This window comes from Lissotriton vulgaris, chromosome 5 (genome assembly GCF_964263255.1).
Source record: "Lissotriton vulgaris chromosome 5, aLisVul1.2, whole genome shotgun sequence".
Classification (NCBI taxonomy): Eukaryota; Metazoa; Chordata; class Amphibia; order Caudata; family Salamandridae; genus Lissotriton; species Lissotriton vulgaris.
In genome coordinates this window covers 1,801,400,819-1,801,426,901 of record NC_141693.1, presented here as the reverse complement: position 1 = coordinate 1,801,426,901, position 26,083 = coordinate 1,801,400,819, and the positions used below count along the sequence as shown (strand labels likewise).

General features: G+C 44.5%; 1 protein-coding gene across 5 annotated transcripts in view; it reads right to left on the bottom strand.

Moving 5' to 3' along the window:
• Positions 1 to 2,330: 2,330 nt before the first annotated feature.
• HAP1 (huntingtin associated protein 1) overlaps positions 2,331 to 26,083 on the bottom strand; it is a 505,788-nt gene continuing 482,035 nt past the window's right edge. For all 5 annotated transcript variants that reach the window (XM_086924163.1, XM_086924164.1, XM_086924165.1 and 2 more), the window contains 12 exons: positions 25,496 to 25,596; positions 24,769 to 24,877; positions 23,564 to 23,642; positions 20,432 to 20,562; positions 18,711 to 18,785; positions 17,753 to 17,890; positions 15,949 to 16,019; positions 13,954 to 14,196; positions 12,397 to 12,692; positions 11,417 to 11,629; positions 9,118 to 9,220; positions 2,331 to 5,288 (listed from right to left, as the gene is read on the bottom strand). In XM_086924163.1, coding sequence (XP_086780289.1) covers positions 4,769 to 5,288; positions 9,118 to 9,220; positions 11,417 to 11,629; positions 12,397 to 12,692; positions 13,954 to 14,196; positions 15,949 to 16,019; positions 17,753 to 17,890; positions 18,711 to 18,785; positions 20,432 to 20,562; positions 23,564 to 23,642; positions 24,769 to 24,877; positions 25,496 to 25,596 — 2,079 coding nt within the window. In that variant the 3' untranslated portion in view covers positions 2,331 to 4,768. The remainder of the gene's footprint in view (positions 5,289 to 9,117; positions 9,221 to 11,416; positions 11,630 to 12,396; positions 12,693 to 13,953; positions 14,197 to 15,948; positions 16,020 to 17,752; positions 17,891 to 18,710; positions 18,786 to 20,431; positions 20,563 to 23,563; positions 23,643 to 24,768; positions 24,878 to 25,495; positions 25,597 to 26,083) is intronic.

Here is a 26,083-nt window from a genome sequence, read left to right as displayed (position 1 = left end):
ACCAGACACATCCTAATTGGGAGGTTGTTGTGGTATGGGGGTGGGAAAGTGAGTTCAAAGCATTTACAGACACACGATCACTGACCGCACTGCACTTGAACAGGTTAAATAGCCTTCTAGATTCTGATATCGAAGAGACATTCCCTTCTATGCAAAATACTGACAGCAACATGGACATCTCCTAACTCCATTGTTGACACATTACAGTTTATCCTGCCCAAGCCTGCACCACATCACTCAATTTTTCCTGCTAAACCTTGACAAACTAGATTCCTTACATGGAATGTGAGAGGGCTCAATGATTTTTGAAAGGCAAGGATGATACATACATATTTACACAGGCAACATATTGACGTATACATATTTACGCAGGCAACATATTGACATATGCATATTTACGCAGGCAACATATTGACGTATGCTTCCTCCAAGAGACCCACTTGAAGCACGCAATCGACCCCAAATTGAAACACGGGTATTGGGGGAGATACGTTCTGCTTCATACTTTGAGACCACTGGAGCAGGGCACTACCAGGTGAGTAAAATGTCAATTAAGCATGTAGATATAAAATAGTGGCGAGCAGTGCTTTTTAACGGAGTGATTCTTGTGGCCCAATCAGATCCGCGCCCCTTGACTGTGTCAGTAGCGTGGGCTTCCTTGATAAGAGCACGTTTAGTGTTCCTGCAGTCAGGTGCAGCTTCGTCTCGGCTCACCGAAAGGTATCCGATGATTGGGCCATAAGAATCACTCCGTTAAGAAGCACTGCTCGCCACTATTCTTATACTACACGCTTGCCCTGACAAAGTTCAAAAATTAAACTAAATGCATTGGCTGATGCTTTGCATGGACTATTTGAAATAAAGACGTATATATGCAAGGAAGACACTGGTTATGCTTCTTTGACATTTTACTCACCTGGTAGTGCACCGCTCCAGTGGTCTCAAAGTATTGTATATTCGCTGGCAGTTGGCTTCCTAGAACGGCATGTGCTGGAGCAGATTGTGCATACTGATTTATTATATACTACCAATTCATCACTTGGCGAACAGACCGAGGAGGTGCAGCTTCTGGAGTCTGCCGTTGGTTCTTTTCTCTCATTACATTCTGCTTCTTACTCCAATTATGCCAGGGGGGGTTCTCTATATGGATTAGAAGAGGACTCGGCTGGTCTACTACACATACGCAAATAGACCCTGAAGGGCACTATACAAAAAAGATTATATCCTGAGCTAATCACAGCAATAAAAAAAAAAAAAAAAAAAAAAAAAAAAAAAGAGTTATTCAAATGAGTCACAGGGAATATTATCTTTGTCTCTTCAGTTTATTCAGAAGATGTTCTTCAAAGAGAATCTAGCCGCCAACACGTGTTTCGTCTTTGGTGGTATAGACCACAGACTTCTTCAGGGCTATCACTAGATTAACCAATCAACGTAGAAAGAAAAAAGTGGATGTCGACATGTAGTAGGAGAACCTCATTTCAGGATTAAAAGCTCTGGAGACTCTTGATTCAGTAAAAGTAATTTGTGCACACTGAATCTGAGATATAGCTCTTGGAGCTCTACTTTGATTACTAAGTTTTGTGCACAAATTGCTTTGACTGAATCAAGAGTCTCCAGAGCTTTTAATCATGAAATGAGGCCCCTCCACTCAGTGGTTCTCAAAAAAATGGAAAACGAAAACTGAATTGTTTGAATACCACTCTGTTTTTACGCACGGTATATAATTATTCACAACACACTTGGCGCCGTCCACGCTGCTCTCACTGTCACTTGCGTTGCCGTAGTGCCACTTACCCTTGCACTCGTGCAGCTTGTACAACTTTGGGCTGTCACTTGTTATTGATTAATTGCAGTGCTGATACTAACTGTAATTACATTTGCCCTATATAATTTTTGAAATGCAGATATAAATGATGCCATGAGCACATATGAAAATCAAACTGAGTCTCCTTGCTCTTTGATGGATAATCCTGTATAGATATCCTATATAATTGCCTACAAATAATGCCAGTTGGGATATTGTCTGTTGTATATATTGACAAATAACAAAGCTGTAAAGAGGTGTGCATCGGAAGCTAACAAATAGTAAACAATGGGCTGGTTCCAAGCCCTTTTTGTTAAGGGTCTCACAAGAAAGCAGCGAGGGGGTTACATTTTAGTAAAGAAGGGCACAAGATGTTACTTGTTTGGTCCAATGAAACATCTTTAACACATTTTCTTCTGGGTCAAGGCTATCATATAAAGTGCATTTGAAGTCACAGCCGTTTATAGTGTCTTATGGTAGCATTAAAATAGATATGTGACAGTAACAAGTTAGGCACAGTAATTAAACATTTTTCAAACAAATTTATTACATCCAGTGTATTTTGTGATACAGTAAAAAAAACAGACACATCTCCTACAATATACACACAGATGTCCTATGACCAGTCACCCAGAGGGATTGTCAGCCCTGGGGTTGACGGTCCGAGGTGTTGGTGTCAAAACACATTTCATCCGTAACATTTCAATATATGGCCAATAAATGTACCTTTCAAAAAGATAACATGAGGACCACCTCGTATGCATTTGCTATTGTATGAGTTGGCTGTTAGTGCAATGTTTAAGGCTTCTTCCTCAGCCACCATACCATTCTTCTCACCCAGAACGGAAATAAAATAAAGATTTTCCATAAAATTCAAGATGGCAAGTTAAATTCATGTCTAAAATATTTTCTAAATTGACTGACATCGGTCGATATGGTCACAAGCATTGGTCTCCAACAGTAATACGTAACTTACAGTACTACAGAACCAGACAAATAATCAGGTTTTCAGTTACTTAACAAAGAATTGAGGAAAGTAACATTTAATACTACTGATTACTTGTGCAAGCCAAGGTTAATGTTCTAGGGATTGGAGGGGATTCACAAGAGGGGTGCTTTGAAAGTCTTTATCCGTAAACAGTCGAGTTTCTTTATTTCGTATCAAACACCACTATTTCATAAAGAGTGGTTCCATTGTCTATACAAAACAAATCCCAAACTTTTAACAAAGATCCTTAACTTTCTGATGCCACAATCAATGTATCTGTTTCAAAGGCCACCCCTTTCTTACCATCATGTTGTCGGTCTATACCAATATATTAACATACATAAACAACTCCAGAACTCCACAAGCTTTGCTCTGTGGGTCAGAGACAGCATCTCCTAGCTGTCGAAAGAGAGCGGGAGCTTTCAGCCCCTCCACATCCCCTCTCGCGACTCGAATAGTAGCGTTAAAGCGGTCAATCAGAACTTTAAAAAGCCAAAATCTATGGTCTTAAAAGTGGTCCAGGCAAATGGAAGAAGAGATGGCACATGGTCAGCACATGAAGCAGAGTTGCGTTGAAGGGTTTCACTGCCACACCCACAAGTGCACAAACCCACAGTGCGGTAGCTGCCATGAAGGAAAGGCTGGGCAGGGCAGGCGCAAGTAGAAGGAAATATTCCAAACTATGAAAACCTTCCTTTCTACTACTTTAAAAGGCATTAAAATGTCCATAGATGTTATTGCACTTCTCTGCTGGAGCAGTCCAGCAAGTGATCATTACACCCAAAAAAAGTTGCTTTAGAAACAAAAAAAAAAGAAAAAAAAAAGTAAGAATTAAGATCGTGGTCAGAGCTGAATATCAGTGTAGGACCCTGAGGGAACCCAAAAGTTACCTGGTGTTAATATTACCATGTGTTGTCTGGAGGAAAGTCTAATTTTACAGATATCAAAAGGTCTGCTTGTGGAAGAGGCTACATTAACTTCTAAGCCCCATTAAATAGGTTACCGTACTGTAGTCAATGGAGGATTCCCCAGCATCCAAGCTGCAGATATGCTCAGCGATAGCACAGTGTGTTGGCTCTGCTTATGTGATTGGCTACGGATTGCCAAACACATCAGTGTGACTGTCTAGGTCTAACGGAAAAACAAAAAGGTCAGTGCCGACACAATACAAGGTGCGTGTCCCACCTTTGCTACGGTCAACAAGATATACAGCTAGTGTGTTAATCAGCCTATTCATTCTACTTTGTCCTGAGCAGTTTACACTCCCCTTGGTGAATACAAATTAGCAGGAGCTGGACATGGTCATGAGCACACAAGGTTTTACCATCACCCAGTTTCAGAAACTGTGGAAAATAACCCAGAGTGGTGAACAGTGGGGCTCTCTGAAGGAAAGTAGGAAGATTTTTCCAAGATCCTTAAAGGCGATCATTGCTTAAGGAAGATAGTTTAGTGTCCAGTATATCCAACATGTGACTGCACGATCGATCTTTCAGGAGGGGTGGCCTGTTGGGAAATCTGCAATTGTCTATGTCCTGGAGGCCCTCGCCTAAGAAGACACCCACCTGCAGCTGCCAATTGGTGTCCATCACATACGCATCTCCGGTGACCAACCCTGGTGCACACTCCACAGCGAGGGACGTGGATCGGTAGTCCTCCTGCAATGTGGACTCTTTGTCCTTGGAGTCCGAGTCAGACAGCACCACACCATCATTGCAGGCATGCTCGGATGGCTCACCTGCTTCACTTGGAGATGCAGGCTCAGTCAGGCAGAGCAACAGTATCAAGCAGGCAACTGACAAAGATTAAAGACCACTTTCCTTCACAGCCTCAGGGTTCACTCTGACCTTGCTTGGTCAAAGGTCCTTAGGTGTTCCCAAATTCCAAGTCAGTGTGTTGATGTACTTCAAAGAGTTCCCCTTCCTGCTGGTACCACCACAGTGCAAGCATCTGGCTTAAGCAAGAACGGAAGCAGCTGTCTAGTCAGTGTCCCAAGGTATCTTCGATTCTGCCACTTTCTGGAAGGAGGCCTCTCCCCTCTCCACCACACTGTTCAACCGCAGCCGTTTCAGCTTATCCACCAGGTTGATACTGAAAATGCTGTTTTGGCTCGGGCCTCCCACACATGGGCTTGAAGTCTGGTCATCTTGCCTCATCTTTCCCAGCAAGGATTTTGTAAAGTGAAAGCCTCTAAGAGTCTGGACGGGAAGGGGCTTCCACTCGCCGCCTAGGTAAAAGGTGGGATAGGATGTTGGGGGCTCAAAAGAAGGACTTCCAGGCTGAGTTACCCCTGACATAAGGCCAACGCCGAGAGATGGACAGACTGAAGCAGAAATCCCATGTTCCTTGACGAGGGTCACCAGTCCAAAGGGAGCGCGTTGATCAATGCCTTCTCTCCTCACACCAGTCAAACATTCAGGCAAGAGCTGCTGGGAATCCCTCGCAGCAGATCTCAGGCTCTCAAAGATCCCACAAGAGGGAAGAAGGGAATTATAAAGACTGAAAAAGAGAAGGGAGAAATTTGAGCTTTAATCACACATGATCTTAACCAGTCTCTCTCTCTCAAATACAAATGCATATCACAAATCACATTAGGAAGAAAATGCCTGGACGAGGCAATCTCCAAGGATCACAGGGATAACAGTCCATTTGTGAAGAACATTTTTACTGCTGAAGTCATTTCAAGGTGCTGATACGCAAATCAACGGTGTACATTTCAACAAGGACGAAAGACAGACTGAACTAGAATTTGAACTTGCGACCACCAGGTTAAACACAGGATCCTGCAGTGGTTTAGGCACAGAACAAATGCAAACTACACATTTAAGTATCTTTGGTTTTTCTATTAAGGATTCACTCATTTTGTATGGCTTGAAAGGGAAAATAGATAGCTTCATCTTAGGTTGCACTGTGGGTTTGTGTAGTACTAGTATATCACCAACTATTAGTCACCTCTCTGTACTGCAAGTTCATATCCTCTTAAAGAAGAAACAGGAAAATGGGTTGTGGGCCTCTTGAGTATGTGTTGGAGAGGTAAACACTTATAAAATTCTTTACATATGGTTGGCTTCAGACTTAAAGTAGCACTTAATAACACAGGTACTGGGATGAGACGAGGGCTGCACAGTTATACTTTAATTCACTTTAAGGTAATCAAGATATGAATCTCCAGAATGCATATCATGCTGGTTAAAAATGACCTAGTAGGAACTAGGTTTTGGTAACTAAATCTTCTGTGTAAGCTAAATACACTTTGCACTTTGTACCAGATTTGCTCGAAAACTATGTTGTGTAAAAATAAATAAACTATAAATATTAAAATAATTTCTTTTTTCTTTCACCTCCGCCAGTGCTGTGTGTTTCATGCGATTGCAACGGACCAGAACAAAACCTCTTAAGATCAAGCAGCAGACTGTATTCTATACAACAATTTTGAAAAAATAGGGCGCGATTCACAATGGTAACGTTTAGCCAAAGGTCTCTTTAGTCCAAAAGTCTCACTTTACTGCTTTTCAGTATCCACAGAGGTAAGTTACAGCTAGTAACTTTAACAGTAGTAATTTAACTTGTATTAACTTACCTTTGTGACTACCAAAAAGTAGTAAAGTTAGACTTTTAGACTAAGTTTGACTTCGGGTCTAAACTTGCCTCTGTGAATCAGGCCCCCAGTTCATAAAAGGGTCTGGGAGAATGATCAGCCTCACAGAAACAAAATCCAGGTTGACCATCAAAGCATCATTAGGCCATGGAGAAAAAAATCCACTATGATAGAAATAAAAACTCTTTCACCATTACCATCAGGAATAACCTTAATCTAATTACAGATTTTAAAATTTGAAAATAATGGTGGGGAAAAAAAAGGCAACCAACAGTGAATAACTAATTTCTGGGATACGTCATTGTCGGGGGATGATGGGGAATTTAAAACGGTTATCATGCATATACCAAGCTCCAAAAAGCAATGCCCATCCCACTCCTCAGAATGGTCCCGATGCAGGGTTTAGGATCTTTTCCTCGCTATAGTAAGTGTCTGCGTGATGCTGGGAAGGAGTACATTTTCTTTGTTAGTTTTCTTTGCAATGGGACTGTTTTTATGTAGCTGTAAATATTTGGAGGTAAGCATGTTGGAAAGTGCACCGAAGTTTGGCAGATCAGGAAATGGCGGTATGACGAGAAAAACTGATTTGAGCAGGATTCTGAATTCAACACGCTCAATTAGAACTACAACCTGAAGCCTTTTGGAAGGAAATTCATTTTTGGAATTTTACTGTAGGAGAGTGAAACCAGGCACAGCAAGATGACTACATTATGACAAAAACGCCCATTCCCCCAACCCCTTTATCTTTTTGCTTTTTGGTATATGTGAAAGCCAACTGGCTCAGGTTAGCCGTCCAAATGCCAGTACCTGCCCGGTGGGGGACATCCTAATCCCTTTCGAGCTGCTGCCAAATTGGGAGAGAATTTTTAGGAAAGAAAGCAAGAATAAAAGATTCACTGAGAAGCACAAACATTTTTGGATTACTGTTTTTTTAAAAAGAGAACTTTTTTGCTGGCTTCTCTCCATGCGGTTAGGATCTGATGGCAAAAATTGTATAGTTAGTGACGAAATCCACTCTGTTAAAGCAGGCAAAGATGTCAGATTAGTGATTAGTTGTTAATAGAAGTATAATCAACAAAAGAAGGGTCCAGTGAAGGCATCATACCCACTGCTTGAATGGCAACAGGTCAGGAGGAGGATGGCACGCCCATCCTTTCAACAACTCAATCTGGATGCCTTTCAGTAATCAATAGTGATGTCCATGTGAATATCTGGGTATCAATGAATTGCACACTGAAAAGATAACCAGGTTGATGCCAAGCTGCCGTTCCTGGTGTCCACAGCGACACACCGAGTGGTCAGCTCTTGTGAGGTGAGGACACACAGCAACTCGCAGCTTTTAAGGCTGTAGGAAGTGATGTACAGCGCATCCTCCACCCCCAGCATGTCACATTTCACTCAGTAGCAGCCAGACCCGCTCTTTGCCTGGCAGTTCTGCAGTAACGTCAGGTACATTTAGCGTGCTACAACAAATCTCCCTTTTCTGTAAATCAATGGCTTCCAAACATCAATTTTCTTCCCAGGATACAATGCCCTTACACTACAGCAGAAGAAATAGAAGGGGAGGCCTCTATGGTGACCACTCCGCTCTAGATCCCTTGCTGCCTTTGCCAGACTGCTGGGGCGTCTCACAGACTGGGTATAGCATGAATAGAAGTATGGAAAGTCTTCCTCGACAGTCAGATGGCGGCAAAGGTCACCAGGTGGGATGATTACATTTAGAAGGATGCACACCGTGCATCCTGGGTACATGAGAGTTCATAAAACACTCAATAGAACCTCCAATAAAAGATTGTGATGAAATGTGGTCACATTTTAGGAGATGACTCCGGGCTTAATTTACATCTTGGCAGAAGGGCTACTCCGTCACAATGGTGACAGACATATTGTCTGAAAGAATATAAATCAGATAGGATATAATGGGTTTAAATTTTGGCGGACGGGCTCTCCCTCCCTGTTGTGATGGAGTAACCCATCTGCAAAGATCTAAAATCACCCATACCTAGGTGCGAGTGTCACACCTGGGTATCACCACTGCTGTTAAATGCCATTTAACCTAAAAAACACAACGCTTATTCCCGTGGACCTGGATGTCTCAGCTAATCAAACAATAAATGAGTCACATATGCTGTCAGCACACCAAAAAAGCAGTAAAAAAATTCCACTGATCAGCCGCTGTGTTGTGATGGCTTGTAAATTCTATAGTCTCAGTATTACCTTCTTGTCAGTTTAGATTGTATCACCACCCTTAATGCATGTCCTATTGGTTTCCAACATGCTCATGAATGAATCATAACTGGGTTCGGATAGTAACATGCCCATGCGGCTGCCGCACTGCCCTTCGTCTGGACAGTTGCCATCTCCCATTCTGAGCTAATGTGTGATCTTTGAATTTTCACACCCCCCCAATGGTACGCTCAGTCGATGTACCATGTACATGAAGTTACTGCAGTATTGCCAGGGACTTGGGAGGTTCACACTCTTACATTGGCATCACGCCCATCTTTCAAAGTTTCAAGAACTGCAGCAAGCGCTTAAGCCAGGACTTGTGTGGTCTGCAATCAAAATGCAAATAAAAAAAAAGTTAGAAATAATTGTGCAAGCAAAAGAGGAGGGCATTTTATAAAGGTTGGCAGGGGTGCAAAGCCTGTGCCATCAGCTATGTAGGTGCAAGGTCACCGTAAGTCACTCCCTGCTGGAGCAGTGAAAAAGAGGTTAGGGCCCACTTACCTGGGAGTGACGGTGGTGTTCTCTTTGACCTGGTGCTGGATGCGGCAGGTAGTGACGGTGTACGTAGACTGGGTCTGGGGGAGGTTATTGACGGAGTGCAACACTGAAAATGCACATGAAAACAAGGGTTAACATGCAAGGGGGCATGAAGCACAATACATGGGCACAAACAAGAGGGGTGGCACAGAAATGGTGGATTGAGAATGGAGATAATGTGGTGAGAGGGGCAATATATAGATCAGTGGACGAACAGAGAGGCAGATGAGTGGCTACACGATTACAAAACCGGATTGCGACTAAGCTGAAGGATGTATCATCAAACGATGGCCTCGTAAAATAGTAGAGACAGTAGGACATTAACACAATGGCTCCTCGTGCCACCACTGCACAGGAGAAAACCGCTCTTAAACTGGAAAGAGCGTAAACCATGACAGCGACCGTGATCCAATCTCAAGCTTTTGTTTTAATCCTCCCGACAGAAAAAGCACCCAAGAACACGGATGCAGTGAGATGACAGCTGACAGACTGACTCTGTGGTGCACTAAACTTTAATCTAATGAACCTATTAGGTGACAAGAGCTGTCCGTTGCCAATCAAGCGGACATCCGTTCTTGGCTGTGGCATTAATTTAAACCTGTGTCAACTAGTCTGGGATCATCTGAAGCTACTTTTACACCCTGGGCTAATGTAAAGGCGCCTTCAGAGACAACGTGCCTCAATTGTACCCATTTTTATACAAAACACTGAAAATAGATGTGATGAGCTACAAAAGAGAATTTGAAAATGATTTACTGAGAAAATCGTGGGAACCTCAAGTCTAAGTAAGATCTTAACGTCTGAGAAAACTCACTGGAGGTACTATAGGAGTTTTTAACCACATCGCTGCTGTGGTTATTTTTCCCCTGTGCTGGAAATTGCCATTTTGCTGGTGTCATGACGAGCTCAGCTCGTCATCAGCACAGCTCAACTGTGCCTCATGACGAGCTGAGCTCGTCATGAGCATGGAAGGGGTTAACCACTAATGTATAATCAAAGTAATGCAGCGGGCCAAGTTTAAATATTACCTGCCTGTCCCTAAAGAACTACATTATCAGCTACACCCTTGAAAAACACAGTAGAATGTACCATTTGCAGTGGAAAAAGAAGGCATACACTGCAGTTCTCAACAAAGCAATTCTCCACGATCAGCTTTTCTTGTCGGCCTGTATTGCACAAGGGATCGCGCGCCGGAGAGCAAGCAGTCTTTCATTCCTCAACACATGTACACTAAGGGGGCTACGAGCAGAGGATCCGACCAGTAGGAGCCCAAAGCTACCTTTGTTCACTGATGCCAGAGTGCTGCCAGGACTGATAGACTACCTCAAAACACTGCAGGAACATAAAAAGGCACTCAGAAGTTTACAGACAGATGAACGGCATGAGGGGAGGAAGGAGTAAGGAAATGAGATGAAAAGTGTATACAACAGGAATGCAAAGGGCATTACAGAGGAACTTGGTGGGGAAAACAAGGCCAGCAAAGAGTAGAGTTAACAATTGGTGCAGGATAGGAAAGGGACTCGCCTTTAATTCATGTGTGGGTAACCTATAATCTCCCTCACAATTACTGATTTAATTTTGCCTACCAGGAGTGAATACTCACACATTTGGATTCGAAGGATAAGCCAATGCTGTGAAATGGAAGGGAACATTCCTGAAACTACGGTTCTCCAAGCATCTTTCGCTTATGCACAACAATTTAAATTCACTACCACTGATGGAGCATCTCTACCAAGGTACACAGCGAGACAATGCTATAACTTTGGAAAGGACCCACTGCTGGAGAAGGGAAGATTACTCACCTGTAACCAAGCTTCTCTAGGAGGTGCCTACGTAGGTTAAACCCCACCCCCCCCCCCCACCCCCGCTCCAGGCATTCCGACAGCAGGGAATATTCATATTAAATATAGGAGTTTAAGAAAGCTCAAGTGCTACAGTGAGAAAGGTATATCAAATAAAGAGGGTTGGAAGAGAGATGTTGCTATGAGTCCTGGAAGTCTGGGGATGCAGAAATATGGAGAAAAAAAATGAAAATAAGGCATCTAGTCAAATAAAGCATGGTTTACATATACAGTGAGAGGTAGTTTAGCAAAGTGTTTGTTACTAGACCTGTTCTTTTCCTCATGGAGCGGAATACTGAATAAGAGCTACACATTCGCCAGACCACCTTAGCAGAGAGAAGTGCCTCGTATACAAGCAACCATCTATTTACAAACATTTCATAAAACCGCGTCAAACGCTTCCTGCCACCAGAGATACTCACTACTAATGTTCGCCTTGGAAGGAGTTGAGGTAGCCAGTGCCTGGAAGGAGGGGAGGTCCACTTCATCTTCCTCAAAGTCGTTCAGGTTGTAGACCTCCTCCAGATCCACATCCAGTTGATGGAAGTCTTTGGTGAGAACTCCGGGACGGGGGTCCAGGATTCCACCCAGATTGGGCTTTGCCAGCTGCTGCCAGTGGTGAAGAGTTACAGAGCCTGGGGGGAAGAAAGTGGGTGGAGATACAAGTCTTCAGAAAGGGATCGAGAATTGGCACTGTAATTTGTGGCATCAAGGTGCGTATAGTCAAACACTTATGGTTACCTTGAGCACTAGCGCAATTCCATAATCTAATGAAATCTCTAAAGAGAACTGAGCGCAAAACCTCAGCTGAATTCACAAATGGACTGCCTCCTTAACTTAAAACAGATCTGTGAAATACAATTTCCTTGGTTCCCTTCAAATGCCTTTGTTCCACTAACAATCAAAAAGAGAACATATGTTAAAGACATTGCTGCATCCTAGTCTTAAAAATGAACAATTATCCAAGGAACGGAGTTGTCAATCGAGATCTTTATTGCTCTACCAGTGACCGCAACCTACATTGGACTTAGTTCTAATCAATCAAGTCACAACACATCTCTCACTAAAAACTCATGTTGTCACAAGTCGCACCTTTGCAGTGCTCACCAACTCTCAGACAGGTGATTTGTTGGGTACAGGTTTGTGAGATCAAGAACGCATGCCAGTCCCCATTGTGGGTATTAATATAGTCATCCCATAATGCATCTCAAACTATAAATATCTATATTGAGGGCAAAATGATTCAAGGGAATTAAAAGTAGTATTTGAATCCATTACACAGAAATCACCAGAGAGTCAAGAATCAGCCACTCGGAGGGACATGGGTTGGATGCGCTAAGCTTACATCCACATCTTCCAATCATCCATCCTTTAAGAGTCCTAAAGGCTCTCCGACCTTTACCTTCTATCGGTTTGACGATCTGCAGTTTCTCAGGGAGGTAAGACCGGGAGCTAAAGGAAAGACTGGATCCACCAGTGTGGTCCGAGCTGCCAGAATAGTTGGTTCCAGTGGACAGGACGCTCTCATTGGGTGTCAGGAACCCGCTGGAGTTTTCTGTATAAGTTGTTTCGGCTTCAAAGAGGGGGTCCTCTGGTGAGCGCCGCCCCGGACCCATGCTGAGACGTTGAAGGGCTGCCACCAAGTCATGGCTTCCTGGCGTGCCTGGTTTCCCCAACTTCTTTTCTTCACATTCACTTCTGTAATTGCAAAACAATTGAAATGTAGGAAATAAGATTATTGATACGGAGTGAGGATACTCATAAGTTCAAGAAAGAAGGGTGGGGGCCTCCCCTTGCCCAAGAATATTTGTGATACATGTCAAGACTCCTTCTCAGAGTAGAAAAGAATTGCCAAAGGTCTGTGTTATTTGCGCACCAACCTGTTTGTTTAGTACAACTAATCCCACAGACTTGAATCTCGAGCTAGGTATTACTAATGAACGATTATTCAATACTAGAAATTCACAACCCAGTGCAAAACACAACACGAACAATTGGGTAAAACAATTCCTTAAACATAGCTCCAACCCCAAATTCAATACATAGTTGTGTTTCGCGAGATCAGCCCAGGAGTATTCTTTAGGGGTGCAAAAAGGGTCACTGATGCACAAGTGGGAACCAGTAAACTAGAGTCACCACCCTTTGGTGTCTAGCTGCTTTACAACGAAGGGAGGGGAGGGGGGGGGGTGGAACAAAAGTATGCAGTAATGACAGTAGGGAGATTTACAAGTTGAAGTCTTTCTTGCTAGCTAGAGATGGTTCCGGTTAACTTCTCAAAACTCTCAGCACTTAACTGGCTCAAAATTTGAAACAGCCAAAGCAGAACCATCTAAAGCTGGATTAATTTAGGTGAATTTCTGCATTTAACAGGGCCTGTGTGTACAGTAAGCTATTAAGCAGAGCTAGCTAGAAAAGTTCACTCTCCTTTCCAAAACATGCAAAATACTTCCTAGGACCAGTCTTTTTAAAAGCACAAAATCATATTTAATGAAAATCCACATATCTAACCTAGATATGGATGACTAGAGCACATTCAAATCTCAAGAGGATTTGCAAAGATTTATATGTAGATATCGCTGAACCGTTCTATCGCTTTCTTTTGAGACTGGGACAAGCTGCTATGTTTCAAAGCAAATGGTACTAGGCAGGCTTCGTTCAATTACTAAAATCTGTTACGACAGTGCACTTAGTTCTTCAGGGTTGCATTTGCATCGATGCTTAACAGTGCTGTGATAACTGTCATGTGTAACTCATGTTTCAAAATATATGATGCCATGAGCACATTCAACAAATAATTGAGTCTCTCGTTTGTTCTCTTCCTGTAATGTCTTGTACATACATGTGTATTCATTTCCTACTGAATCCGGTTGAGATATTGTTTATTTTTCTCACATGCATTTGGCACCCTCCCCACACTGGATGGTGCATTCAACATAGAAGTACAGCAAGGAGCACTTACTTCAAGGGTTCTGGTTCCAGGGCTTGGACCCTCTCCTCAGGCACCGTGGTACTGGTGATATCGGACCCGTAGTAGCTGCTGCGGGGTGTGCTGCAGAAGCTTGGCAAGGCTGGGTACATCTCCATGGACAGGTTCTGTGGCGAATGGGCGCGGGACTGGGAGCGAGACTGGGCGCGCGATTGGGAGCGAGACTTGCTGGCCTGGTTGATCACCTTCACCGTTTCAAAGGCTCTCAAGAAGTGTCTGTAACAGAATCAATTCAGATGCATGGTTGGCACAAATATCCCATCAATGAATTACAAACAATGCCCCAATCAAAGGGTGAAACAATTAACACCATAAAACAGGAGGACATCAAAATGTTAAATATAACAAACATTCAGTATTCATGCAAATGCCAAAACGAATCAGGGTACCACCCTCTAAGCCTGTGCATCTGTGGATTGCTGGCATGTCATCGGGTGTGCCGCAGACAGCATTAGGTTTGTTTATGCCAACTCAACTTGGGACATTTGTGATTGTTGACAGAATAGAATTTTAGGAGCTACACTGTGGTAGTAACAGCGTGAGTGAATTTTGAATAAGCACATGTTGAAATGAGAAAAAATACCTGCGGTTTTCAAAATAGACTAATCAGTCCTGATCTATGATGAAATGTATTAAAAGTTGAAAGAATAAATAAAAAAATAAAAAATCAATAAATATAACACCTAAAAAACAAAATGGGATTCGCATGAGTTTATCAACATTCAACACAGTCAGACTTCCCCGCTCCCTTATCTTTAAAATATTTTGCACCTAGCACTATTAACATTGTTTTTTTCATGCTACCAGGTTATTTTGCCAAGCGCTTTTCAAGTGTTACTTGGTTGGCTTAGGAGGCTTCTAAAAGCATGTAATATTGAAATAACTGGTCAGCGTATATGCCAACAGGATAGTGGCAGAGGATGCTGCCAGATCATGCTGACAGCTTGGTGGCATAAATACGGACATGCATCAAAGAGGAAGGGACGGGTGGGTGGCAGAGGATGCTGGGAGTGCGGTGGCAAAGGATGCTGGGAGAGCGGGTGGCAAAGAATGCTGGGAGTGCGGGTGGCAAAGAATGCTGGGAGTGCGGGTGGCAAAGGATGCTGGGAGTGCGGGTGGCAAAGGATGCTGGGAGTGCGGGTGGCAAAGGATGCTGGGAGTGCGGGTGGCAAAGGATGCTGGGAGTGCGGGTGGCAAAAGATGCTGGGAGTGCGGGTGGCAAAAGATGCTGGGAGTGCGGGTGGCAAAGGATGCTGGGAGTGCGGGTGGCAAAGGATGCTGGGAGTGTGGGTGGCAAAGGATGCTGGGAGTGCGGGTGGCAAAGGATGCTGGGAGTGCAGTTGCAAAGGATGCTGGGAGTGCAGTGGCAAAGGATGCTGGGAGTGCAGTAGCAAAGGATGCTGGGAGTGCAGTGGCAAAGGATGCTGGGAGTGCAGTGGCAAAGGATGCTGGGAGTGCAGTGGCAAAGGATGCTGGGAGTGCAGTGGCAAAGGATGCTGGGAGTGCAGTGGCAACGGATGCTGGGAGTGCAGTGGCAACGGATGCTAGCGGTGCAGTGGCAACGGATGCTAGCGGTGCAGTGGCAACGGATGCTAGCGGTGCAGTGGCAACGGATGCTAGCGGTGCAGTGGCAACGGATGCTAGCGGTGCAGTGGCAAAGGATGCTAGCGGTGCAGTGGCAAAGGATGCTAGCGGTGCAGTGGCAAAGGATACTAGCGGTGCAGTGGCAAAGGATGCTAGCGGTGCAGTGGCAAAGGATGCTAGCGGTGCAGTGGCAAAGGATGCTAGCGGTGCAGTGGCAAAGGATGCAGAATTCTGGCAAGTGGGTGGAGTGTGAGTGGAAGGTACAAGTCGAAGTATGGCAAAAGACGTTGTGGCAGTAGACTAGACTAGTAGGTGGCAGTGGGTGAATTGTATTTTTGGAGGCAGTGAAATGAGGTCAGACAGTGCAGAGTTTTAGTTACTCACTTGCATTCTGAGTGTTTGGACGGATCAAAGCCTTTCCTCATAGTACCCTCAATCTCAGCAGCTATAGAATCCTATGCGGCAGGAAAAGAATACACAGAGAAAAAATGTAAGTATTTCTATGGACAAGCAATGGAATTACCATTACATAACTATGCGAGGGAGTAGAACACTTTAATTATACTAGATTAAAAACAATAAGTGCAGTGCATCCAGTTAGTACTTATTTTGAGGAGGTTGCCAGTTTAACTTTGCCGTGCTCATTTCTTTAAATCTGCAAAAATATTCACAGCTATTAGTTTTCCTTACGTTGCACTGTAACACTCCAGTTGGAATATGGCGGCCGCACAATCCTTGGTGGTGGCCCCACAGTTCTAGAGCCAGTAGCAAACTATGGTCATTTGTACTGAAGTTTTGAGGCAGAGGGTGCTAAATACTGCACCAGTTAAATGCTATTAAAACATTGGAATGTTGGGAGCTCCATTGAAAACAATGGCGTGCTCCGGGCTTATAATGGCTGGTATAAGCCTGGAGCTCCAACATTCCAATGTTTCTTTGTTTACAGCTCTGGCTGTGAACCAAGGTTTCAGGGAACCTGAGGGGATTCCAATACCCTCACGCTCCCAAAAGGCTGTTTTTTTTGTTAGAACATTCTGTCCTCTAGTGACAGAATGTTCTAATAGCCTTATAGCCTTCGGCGCGGGGCCTTTAACGCTGGAGAGGGCCTTTAATAGCCGGTATAGCCCTCTACGGTGGGCTATATTATGGGTTTGGTAAACACCATCTCTTCTCATAGGGCAGAATAAGGTTAGCTGGTTTTGCCTTTGATTTGTCATCTTTAGTGAATTGCAAATCAGATTTTAGGAGCCCTCTACAGACTAAATTACAGTAATACTTTACAGCAGATATTAAAGAATATTCTGTCTAGCAAATTGGCAAAACTAAGATTGGAAGCTCGTGGTCACCAGCATAATGTCTTCTCAGTTAGGTATTGAGAGGAAGGAGTGTTAGAAACCTCTGGTGCAAAAATATGTGTTTAAAACATATTTTTGCCATTTTGTCTCCCCCCTCAGTGATGACACCGGGGAGGGCCGAACCCACAGCACCCCTTCCCCCCTTCTTACGCTACTGGCTGGAAAGTCCTTTAACCGAATTAACTGGTGTTGAAAATGGGGCTAGTGTCTCGAAGCTGGCCTTGGTTGCCAGACTAGTCTTTGTGAGAGGTTCAACGGTGTTCCTTGTGGACATTGCCCAGATACTATTGGAACGGATCTTGCAAAATGAAGCAGTATCTTTCAAGGATCAGAGTTTGGTCCGTAACTTGTTAATGTTTAAAAAGGAATTTAAATTCACCGCGTATATTAAAGAAAAGCCTCGTACTTCTAGACAATTTTCAAGTTTTTACATGTGGTAGATCTTTAACAATAAGATTACATTTCTGGATTCAGTATCTATGTAAAACTAAAAGAAGAATTGTGTTTAGAAAGATGCACACCATAAAAAAATTTTTTTAAATGTAAACCAGTCCATATTTAAAAAAAATAGCAATTATATTTAATGGTCTTCTATTTAATCCTATTAGGTCTTATTTCTGGGGTGAGACTATTGTAAAACAGACAAAATGCAGGTTTCACATTGGTTCTAGGCATGGTGATCTTTCATAAATTTGCATGCCCCACAGCAGTGAGAACTTGCAGTGCACAGTAAATCAGTGTAAGGAAGAAGCAGGGTAAGTTTCCAACGTTAGGTCGTCATAAAATAATTGTACTTCCATCCCACTCCTTCGGGCCCCATTGTAGCTCCTTACCAGTGGAATGATGTTCAGGGGGCCGAAGCGGTTAATGGTGGTGTTGGGCAACTCCCGGTTGCGGAGGTTCTTCATTTCTTCGATTGCCTCGTGTAACATGTAGTTGCACTCTATGTACTTATCCTGGAGGTCTTGTAACTGGAAATGGGGTAGGAACAAACGTAGGAAGGTCACATACAGCCCAAAGATTGTTCAACCAAGCACATCATTGTCTCCACACAAAAAGGTATGCGTTTAATTTTGACTGACAGAACTATGTTGGTGGTTGTGGAATCAGAGGACCAGAACTTCCCTCCCAGGCTCCCCAAGGGACCACCATATGTAATCCTGCAAGTATGAAGAGCTACCTGTAGCTTTGCTCCACATGTAAAGTGAGAACATGACTCCTGTCTGGGCATACCACTGGCCACTTAGGGCACTACATCAAACGCCAGTGGTTAGATTTATTTCAAGCATTCCTTCCATTACCTTAGGTGATGTGAATTGGATGCAAAACCCGAAGGGGTCTTGTGCTCACTGTGTCACTGCGCCCAAGCTGCACCGAACTGACGAGCCCCAATCGGGAAGAACACGGTCCAGGGTTGCTTGTGTTCCGGTACAGAGAACTATGGTCCAGGGTTGCTTGTGTTCCAGTACAGAGAGGACCTGGTTATACCTTTCAGGCTGGACTGTTCCTATTGGAGCAGGACCATGACTAATTTGCATATGTCTGGCTCTAATCGGAGGCGGCATAGTGGGCAAAAGAACAATGGGTTGGAATGCTACCGGGGCGATTGTCAGAAGTTAGACTTATTGCAAGCATTTCCCCAATCACCTTTTGTGTGTTTTTGAGTACATATGAAACATTTCTATAGCACTCCTTGTCAGTATCTGGTCTATTCCCCCAGTAACACCCCAACTACACAGTAATATTACATTACCCCAAGTGTGTTTAAGGACATGATATGATCCCACTTACCTCGGTTCTTGATCGCCGCTGGATTTCCCTCTCGTCTGCCAAGTGTTGCTGCAGCTCCTCATTATCAGACGAGCACTAAAAAAACAAAAAGGAAAGTTGGGATTTTTGTACATAGCGCACAGTAACCATATTTAAATATAGATTTAAGTCTGTCTGTGGATGGGTGAAGTACACATATCAGGGATAATAAAACGAACAGAACATCAGTGACCATTTCTTTACAGGATCTTAAATTTCCCATTACCATGCCAGAGTAGCCTACCAGTCAGATTTTAATTCTGGTACTGCTAACCCGCTCTTATCTTATTATTAAAAGTACCAAAATGCAAAGAGATTAAACCTTGATGGGTGCAAATGAAGAGAGTGGTCTCGTCTAATTCACTTCTTTTCTATTGAAGACTAAATCACAGATCTCACTGAATATAGTCTTAAATAGTAAAAGACCAATAAATCTAGACTACTATTATAAAGAGAGAACTGTGTCCTTTGAGCCAGGTAAACTCGAAAAGTACACCACAAATCGCAACACCCAATACAGCGTTGGAAAGGGGGGGGTCCTGTAGATGGACATAGGCTATAAAAAATATAAAAATAAACGTTATTTGAAAAATAAACAAAAAAAAGTAGTCCCTAAGAAGTAGCGCCAGCCGTGTCCACTAACAATGCGGATATGAGTGCTGACATCATCTAGCACGGGGAGGAGCGGTGGACAGCAGCGGTTAAGTCGGGCTGAGATACATGAAGCGCGGGGAGGAGCGGAACATGTGCGGCTCAGAGAAGCGATGGGAGGAGGCGGAACGAGGAGCGCTGAAGTCGGGCTGAGGTAGGTGAAGCGCGGGAGCACTGGGAGGAGGCGGAATGTGTGCAGCTGAGTGAATCGCGGGGAGGAGTGGAAATGTTGTGGCGAGCGGGGGCCGGGGCGGGAGTGCACGCAAGGTGGAACGTGTGCGGCTAAGTGAAGCGCGGGGAGGAGTGGAAATGTTGTGGCGAGCGGGGGCCGGGGCAGGAGTGCACGCAAGGTGGAACGTGTGCGGCTAAGTGAAGCGCGGGGAGGAGTGGAAATGTCGTGGCGAGCGGGGGCCGGGGCGGGAGTGCACGCAAGCCTGAAATGCTGCCCCCAGCCCCCTTCTGCCCCAGGCAACGCTGGGGCGGGCTGCTAGTAGATGAATAAAAAAAAAAAAAAAACAAGAGATTTGTTAAAAACTTGCAACAGAACACGAGATGCCTCAAAACGGAGGTAGGGAGGTGGTGGGGAGGGATTGAAAACTGAAAAATATTTTTGTCATGGAGTTAGGTTATTCTAATAAGATGATCGGATTAGGGGGTGTGGAGCATGAATGGGGAGGAGTTGCTTATAGGTTTGACAGGAGACAGCAGCTGTGAAGTGGGGGGAGTGTAAAGGTAGACCACACAAAGATGACGACTGAGGTACAGGAAACTAAACTCCCATCTGGAGGGTTCATTTTGGGAGAAGAGGATAAAAGACCATTGGTGATTTTGAGGGGCACTACCGCAGTGTAAGGTAGATTTAGAGTAAGTTATGAGACAGCATTGGTGTGTGGGGAGTAGAAAGAGTCCAGATTGACTGCAGAAGATGAAGCAGGCGAAGTGTGTAGACCGCGTTGGGTAATGCGCACGCTCACAGCAGGTGAGAGTGCTGGGAGCAGTTGTATGTTTAGAGGACACGATACTAGGTAGCGCTTCAAGGGCTCAGTACTCACACTGCGGCACTTCTGCTGGAGGTCCACAATCTGTGCCAGGAGTTTGCTGATCTCTTCCTTCTGTCGGTTGTTGTCCTCGCCTTTCTGAGCCAGTTTCTCGGCGAGCAAACCCACTTCTCGGCTTGCTTCGGCTGCCAAAATATACCCAAACAAGTTTAATGTAGCATCAGATTTAGAATACACTCATGCCTCACTTGTCACAGCATAGACTTTTAACAAACCTCTGTGTGTTCTTAGCCTGCCTGTTTGCCCAACAAGGTAAATGTGTGTTTCACTGATTAAATCAATCCTGCCCCACATCTTTTGAACGCTGCTTTCCTCAAACCTGGGGGCCACAAACTCCCCAAAGCTCGCCCGTCTGTGGATAGCAGGAGGACTACCTCACTCCAGGTAATTACAGACACTGTCCAGCCCTGAACTACTCACCCACAAACCAATGTTTCAGGTAAATTAGTCTAATTAGTTCAATGGGAGAAAAACTGCATCACCCAACATGCACCAACATATTACTGTCGGTAATGAACCAGAGGGAGGTGGTCAACGTAGTAGATCGTAATGTTCATATTAAACCAAAAATTTGAATCCACATTTACGCTGGTCAGAGTCGAATAGACATTTGTACTTATGCAGCGCTCTCCACACCTGTAAATCCTACTAAAGTGTTGGGATTAAGGGTGTTCAATGGCATGGCTACCCATCGAACTTTGTAAACACTCAAACTAGTATGTTTGTGGGCATTCACAAACTCCTAGCACTCCTCTTTCTAGCCTGGAAAGGGTCAGCGATGCACTTCAATCAAGTATTGTTGCAGATCAACTCCAAATCCGGTGCTGGTGTATGCGAAGAGAAGCTTTCCAGGGGGAAAAATTTGGGAGTCCTTTTCAATTATTTTTTTCTGCGTGCATTTGAACAGGGTGGTTCTTTTCTCCCTGTGTAGAGCTCTGACAGATCACTGTACTGCAGGAATTGATTGGAAATCAAGTCGTTTTACATGGAACCCCGTGCCCAGCGCAGCAGCTTCCCATGCCGACTGCAATCGGAATTTATGAATTCTAGAAAGAAGTACAACTGCACTTGTAAGCAGATTTAAAAATCCAAGTTTTTTATGTGGAAAGCATAGGAGTAAACCGGAGAGGCGCTGTACAACGCTGGATACACAAAAAAAACATTCTCCTCCATGTTCCCTAAACATAACCCTCCACACTCATTTAACATTGATCCTTACAGCCAACTGCTCAGGGCATGAACAGTGGTTAATGCCCAATGATGAAGGTGTGAACTGCATGTAATTGCAGGTCTTGTGAATAGGCGCGGAGCTAAAAGGACAAGCAGCTTTAAACGTGTGTAGTAAGGATAGAAGCACGTGCCAGCTAATCTCCGTGCACAAGTGCAAAAACACACCGCTACAGCCCTGGTTTGCTTCATGTCCCCTCTTCACTAAGGGCACAGACAAACACGAGCTTATGTCTAGAATCTAAGCATTACGATTGGCTGAGTCAAAGTCCAAATACCATGCAAGGTGATACTAACAATTAGGTTACTAACAGAAATCATCAGCATAGTAATTTTAAGGCTAAAGTGGTATTTAAGTCTCTGAAATGATAGAGGACGTGCACAGGGGCAGGCAGGCCCACTTCTGAGCTCTTCATAAAATAAGTGGGCGGGGACTAGCAAGCGCCACAGGGAAATGTAAAGGTAAAAAAGAATTACACACCCACCTCAGCATCGTGATAACTTGGGGGAGCACGGGGTATTTCGCCATAAAACGCCACCCAAACTCATTTGAGAGAGATTTTCTCTGCCACCCTCACTGATCTAACTCCGTGTTAGTGAAAATGGGGGTTGTGGAAAACGCATTTTTATCCTATTATAAATAGGTCACCTCAACCGCTCAATGATGCATTCATATACATAATGTGAAACTGACACGCCCCCGGCGCTTTTTTAAACAGTAGAATCATTGTCCCATATCCTACCTGCCCTCTTTTCATTGGGCAGATTCTGGAAAACTATAAAGAGGACTTACTGGGGCTATGCATCAACTGCAAAGATGCCTGAACTTAAAGGGCATATATTAAAATGCCAGTGTGTCCACTCATCCTCATCGACGTGAAACAATTTGTGCCACGGAGCAGTGTTTAAAGACACTCCCTAAGACAGCACTTTCACACTTGTGTTATAAGGCACTATGGACCCCAGTACCACCCAGGTCCAAAGCGAACCCCATGTGAAATCCAGTGATTGTGGCAGCGCCCTCCTAACGCATGGGCACCCTGGGCAGTTGCCCGGGTGCCCCACGATCCTAAGTGCCCATGTAGACCAGAATTTAACACTAATTTTCTGTAGAAAATGCTTATTCCTGTGAGTGCTGTGTAGGCTGTGCCCAGGAGCCTATAATGCGGTTCTAGATTGGGGTTTACAGTCTCAGCAGTGCACGGAGATCACCCTTGGCCATGCACTCCATCCTGCTAAGGACGCACTTGCAAACACAGGAACCAAGGCAGACGCAACCTACGCTTGTTCTCAGCATTCCCCTTCAGTTGTGCAACGGAAGGTTCTGGGGATTAGAACCAAAAGAAGTGGTTTCAAAGGAGGACTCTTGCTCGCCTGGCCTGAGCTACACCAACTAGACAAGCCTTGGCAATCTGGAGATTTTTTTATGTATTTATTTTTTGCATACAATAGAATTTAAAAGTATAAAAGTAAATAAAAATGTAGAAATATCCAAAGGTGGTGGACTTGCGTTTACAAAAAAAGTAAATTAAAAACAAATAAACTATCACAAAAATTACCCAGTGTGTAAAATAAAAGCAAGCAAAGAATAGTCTACCGCCCCAGCACTGAGGTAGACTACTTTTTTAGTGGATGTACACATGTTCAGTATCAAAATGGTGCCACTTACAGTGAACTGAGTCAATTGCTGAAGTGGGCTGACCCGTTGCCCTATACTGTGGTCTTTGTCTGAAAGTGTAATACACTTGGCCCAGCAATGAATGCACAGCGCCGACCAGAGGCCCTCAATGTATTTTATTAATCCTTATTTAGATCAAATGAGGCTCCACACAGCTGAAGCAGTCACATGGTCACAGCAAACAAAATAGAGGAGTGAACAGACAAAAGCAGGACTCTTACAGAATTGCTCCACACACTCCATCATCAGCAGCTCCTCCTGGTCCTCGAACTGGCAGGTTTCAGAGACAATGGTGTTGGCCTGGAACACAGAAAAAGTTTGAGTGAACATACCAACCTTGTTGGCCCCTCTTCCTTGACTTGGCCACAGCAGATGGCTCTTAGTGAGAAAGCCCCCCTCAGGTTGTGTCAAGATACCAAGCTGTGACCTTGTATGGTCCATCGCCTCTTCACAATGGAATTCGACCACCCACTGGTACCCACCTCTAACAGTCTGCTAACAAGGATATTTGCCCAGGATTACAAAATTAACCAAAAGTGAGATCCGAGATTTAAACTTCGGTTCCCTTTACCCAGATCTAGCAGTCTAGACTAGAGGGTACATAGTCTGACATCTGGGTTTATCTTTCTCCTCTAGGATGTTACGCCGGATAAACAATCTCCCTGCCAGAGGCATGCGGTATAAAATCCTGAACTAAGCCCTCACCATTACCCTCATTTGACAACTTGGAGAAGTTTGTGAACATTTCCAGTTCCTCAGTATACCACGATGACTGTATTGCATGGGCCTCAGGAGTTTAAGTTCGGGGATTTACATAGCGCACTACTCACCCAGAGGGTCTCAAGGCGCTTGGGGAAGGGGTTCAATATTTGTCGAATAGCCAGGTTTTAAGTTCTTTTCTGAAGGAGATGTGGTTTTGAGTAAGGCGGAGGTGAGTGGGGAGTGAGTTCCAGGTCTTGGCAGCCAGGAATGAGAAGGATCTGCCACCCATGGTGGATTTTCGGATGCGCGGGACTGTGGCGAGGGCTTGATTGGACGATCTTAGTTGGCGGGTGGGTGTGTAGAAGGACAGTCGAGTGTTGAGAAAAGGGTGACGAAATATTTGACAATTTTTTTGTTTTTGATAAGGCAAGATAAACTTTACTAATTCTAATCAATACCCCACTATAGGATCTAACAGGCCCACTCTCAGCCAGCTGACTACGGCTATGTGCCCACATCTCCAGACTCCGCTAAAAACTAATATTGGCTGTAGTGATGAATTTAGGGAGCCATATACCCATAAGTCCCAGTATCCTCCCACCTTAACAGGTCTGGTCTTAGCATCTAGTCACTTTCCAACAGACAGGGCTCAGATGCGACAGGCCCAGCGAATATGTTGGAAGAGTGCCTTTGCAGTGCACAAGGTCCAGGTCCCAGCACTCGCCTCCGATCTCAGTTTCAGGTTTTCCTCCTCCAGGCCTTTCAGTTTCTGCTGCAGGGTGTCCAGTTGGAAACAGTTCTGCAGTGAGAAGGACGACTCGTTTCGCCTCAACCTGGTGGCACAGAGCAAGGAGGCAGGGTGAGAGGCCAGGCAAAGCAGATCCAGTACCATCCACAGCATAGACAGCAGCAGGGCCATAACATGGAGAACATCAGAAACCAGCAATGCCGAAGAACACCAGAAAACAGCACGAATACAGACAGGCATGGGGTGCATAATAAAACGACAGCACAATAGATAAAACACCAGAAAGAAAGCAGTGGTCAAGATATTCATAGTAGAGTATCAGACAACAGCGGTCCCACATGGATTCAAGAGGAAACAAGGAAACAGAGAGCTGCAGAGATCAGAGAAAATAAGTAGTACAGATATACAAAGCGTGGTATCAGAATGTGCAGGTGCACCATAATCTAGCCAATAGGTAACAAAAAGCATGAAAGGCTTAAAGAGTTATCAGAAAAACATAAGAGTCATAGAAACGATAAAACAGAGTGCGCCACAGCAGGGCAATCTAAGAGAAAAGCATAGATAGGACAGAGATACAGGGAAAGGTGCTTTCATCATTGCCAGAAACAGGGACAGACAGATGCTGAGACCAGTGCCACGAAGGGCCACTGCGAGATGCTAACGGCTATAGTGAACACCACAGAAGAACATGGCGGGTACTCACGGGGTGGTGGAGCTGGAGGTGGGCTCGCACTCCTCCGTGGTGTTGGTGTAGAGGTGCAGGAGCATATCTCGGCGGGACACTTCATGCTGCAGCTGGGCGATCTGCATAGAGGAGGTATGAGAGGCGTTGGTGCAAGAACAGCCCTGAGCTCATCGCTACAGGAGAAGTGAAGAAGCGTCCACAGGGAAGACGGGCCCTCACCCTGATGGAACGCGAGAGGGTGGTACACCGGACCTGTGCCAGACTCCAACCGAGAGTGCCCAGCCAGGAGGGGGGTCTATGCAGACAAGTCCACCTGTGGGCCAGGACTTCTAAAAGTGGCAACATCACATTACACACAAACAGTCCATTTTATGCATGTTCTTTCCTTTTCAGACGCCTCCTTCCCTGCATAATAAGCCTCTCCGCTCAGCAACAGTTACAGGAAGGGCCCAGGTAGTTCTTGGTATCTGCCCAAACCTTTATGTAGATTCTTTTTACACCTACATCATTCTACTACAATTAAAAGAGGTGTGATGGAAGGTATGAACCATTCTACAATTGGCTGCAGCAGGACCTTCCTTCTTCTATCCTCCAGATTATATTAAT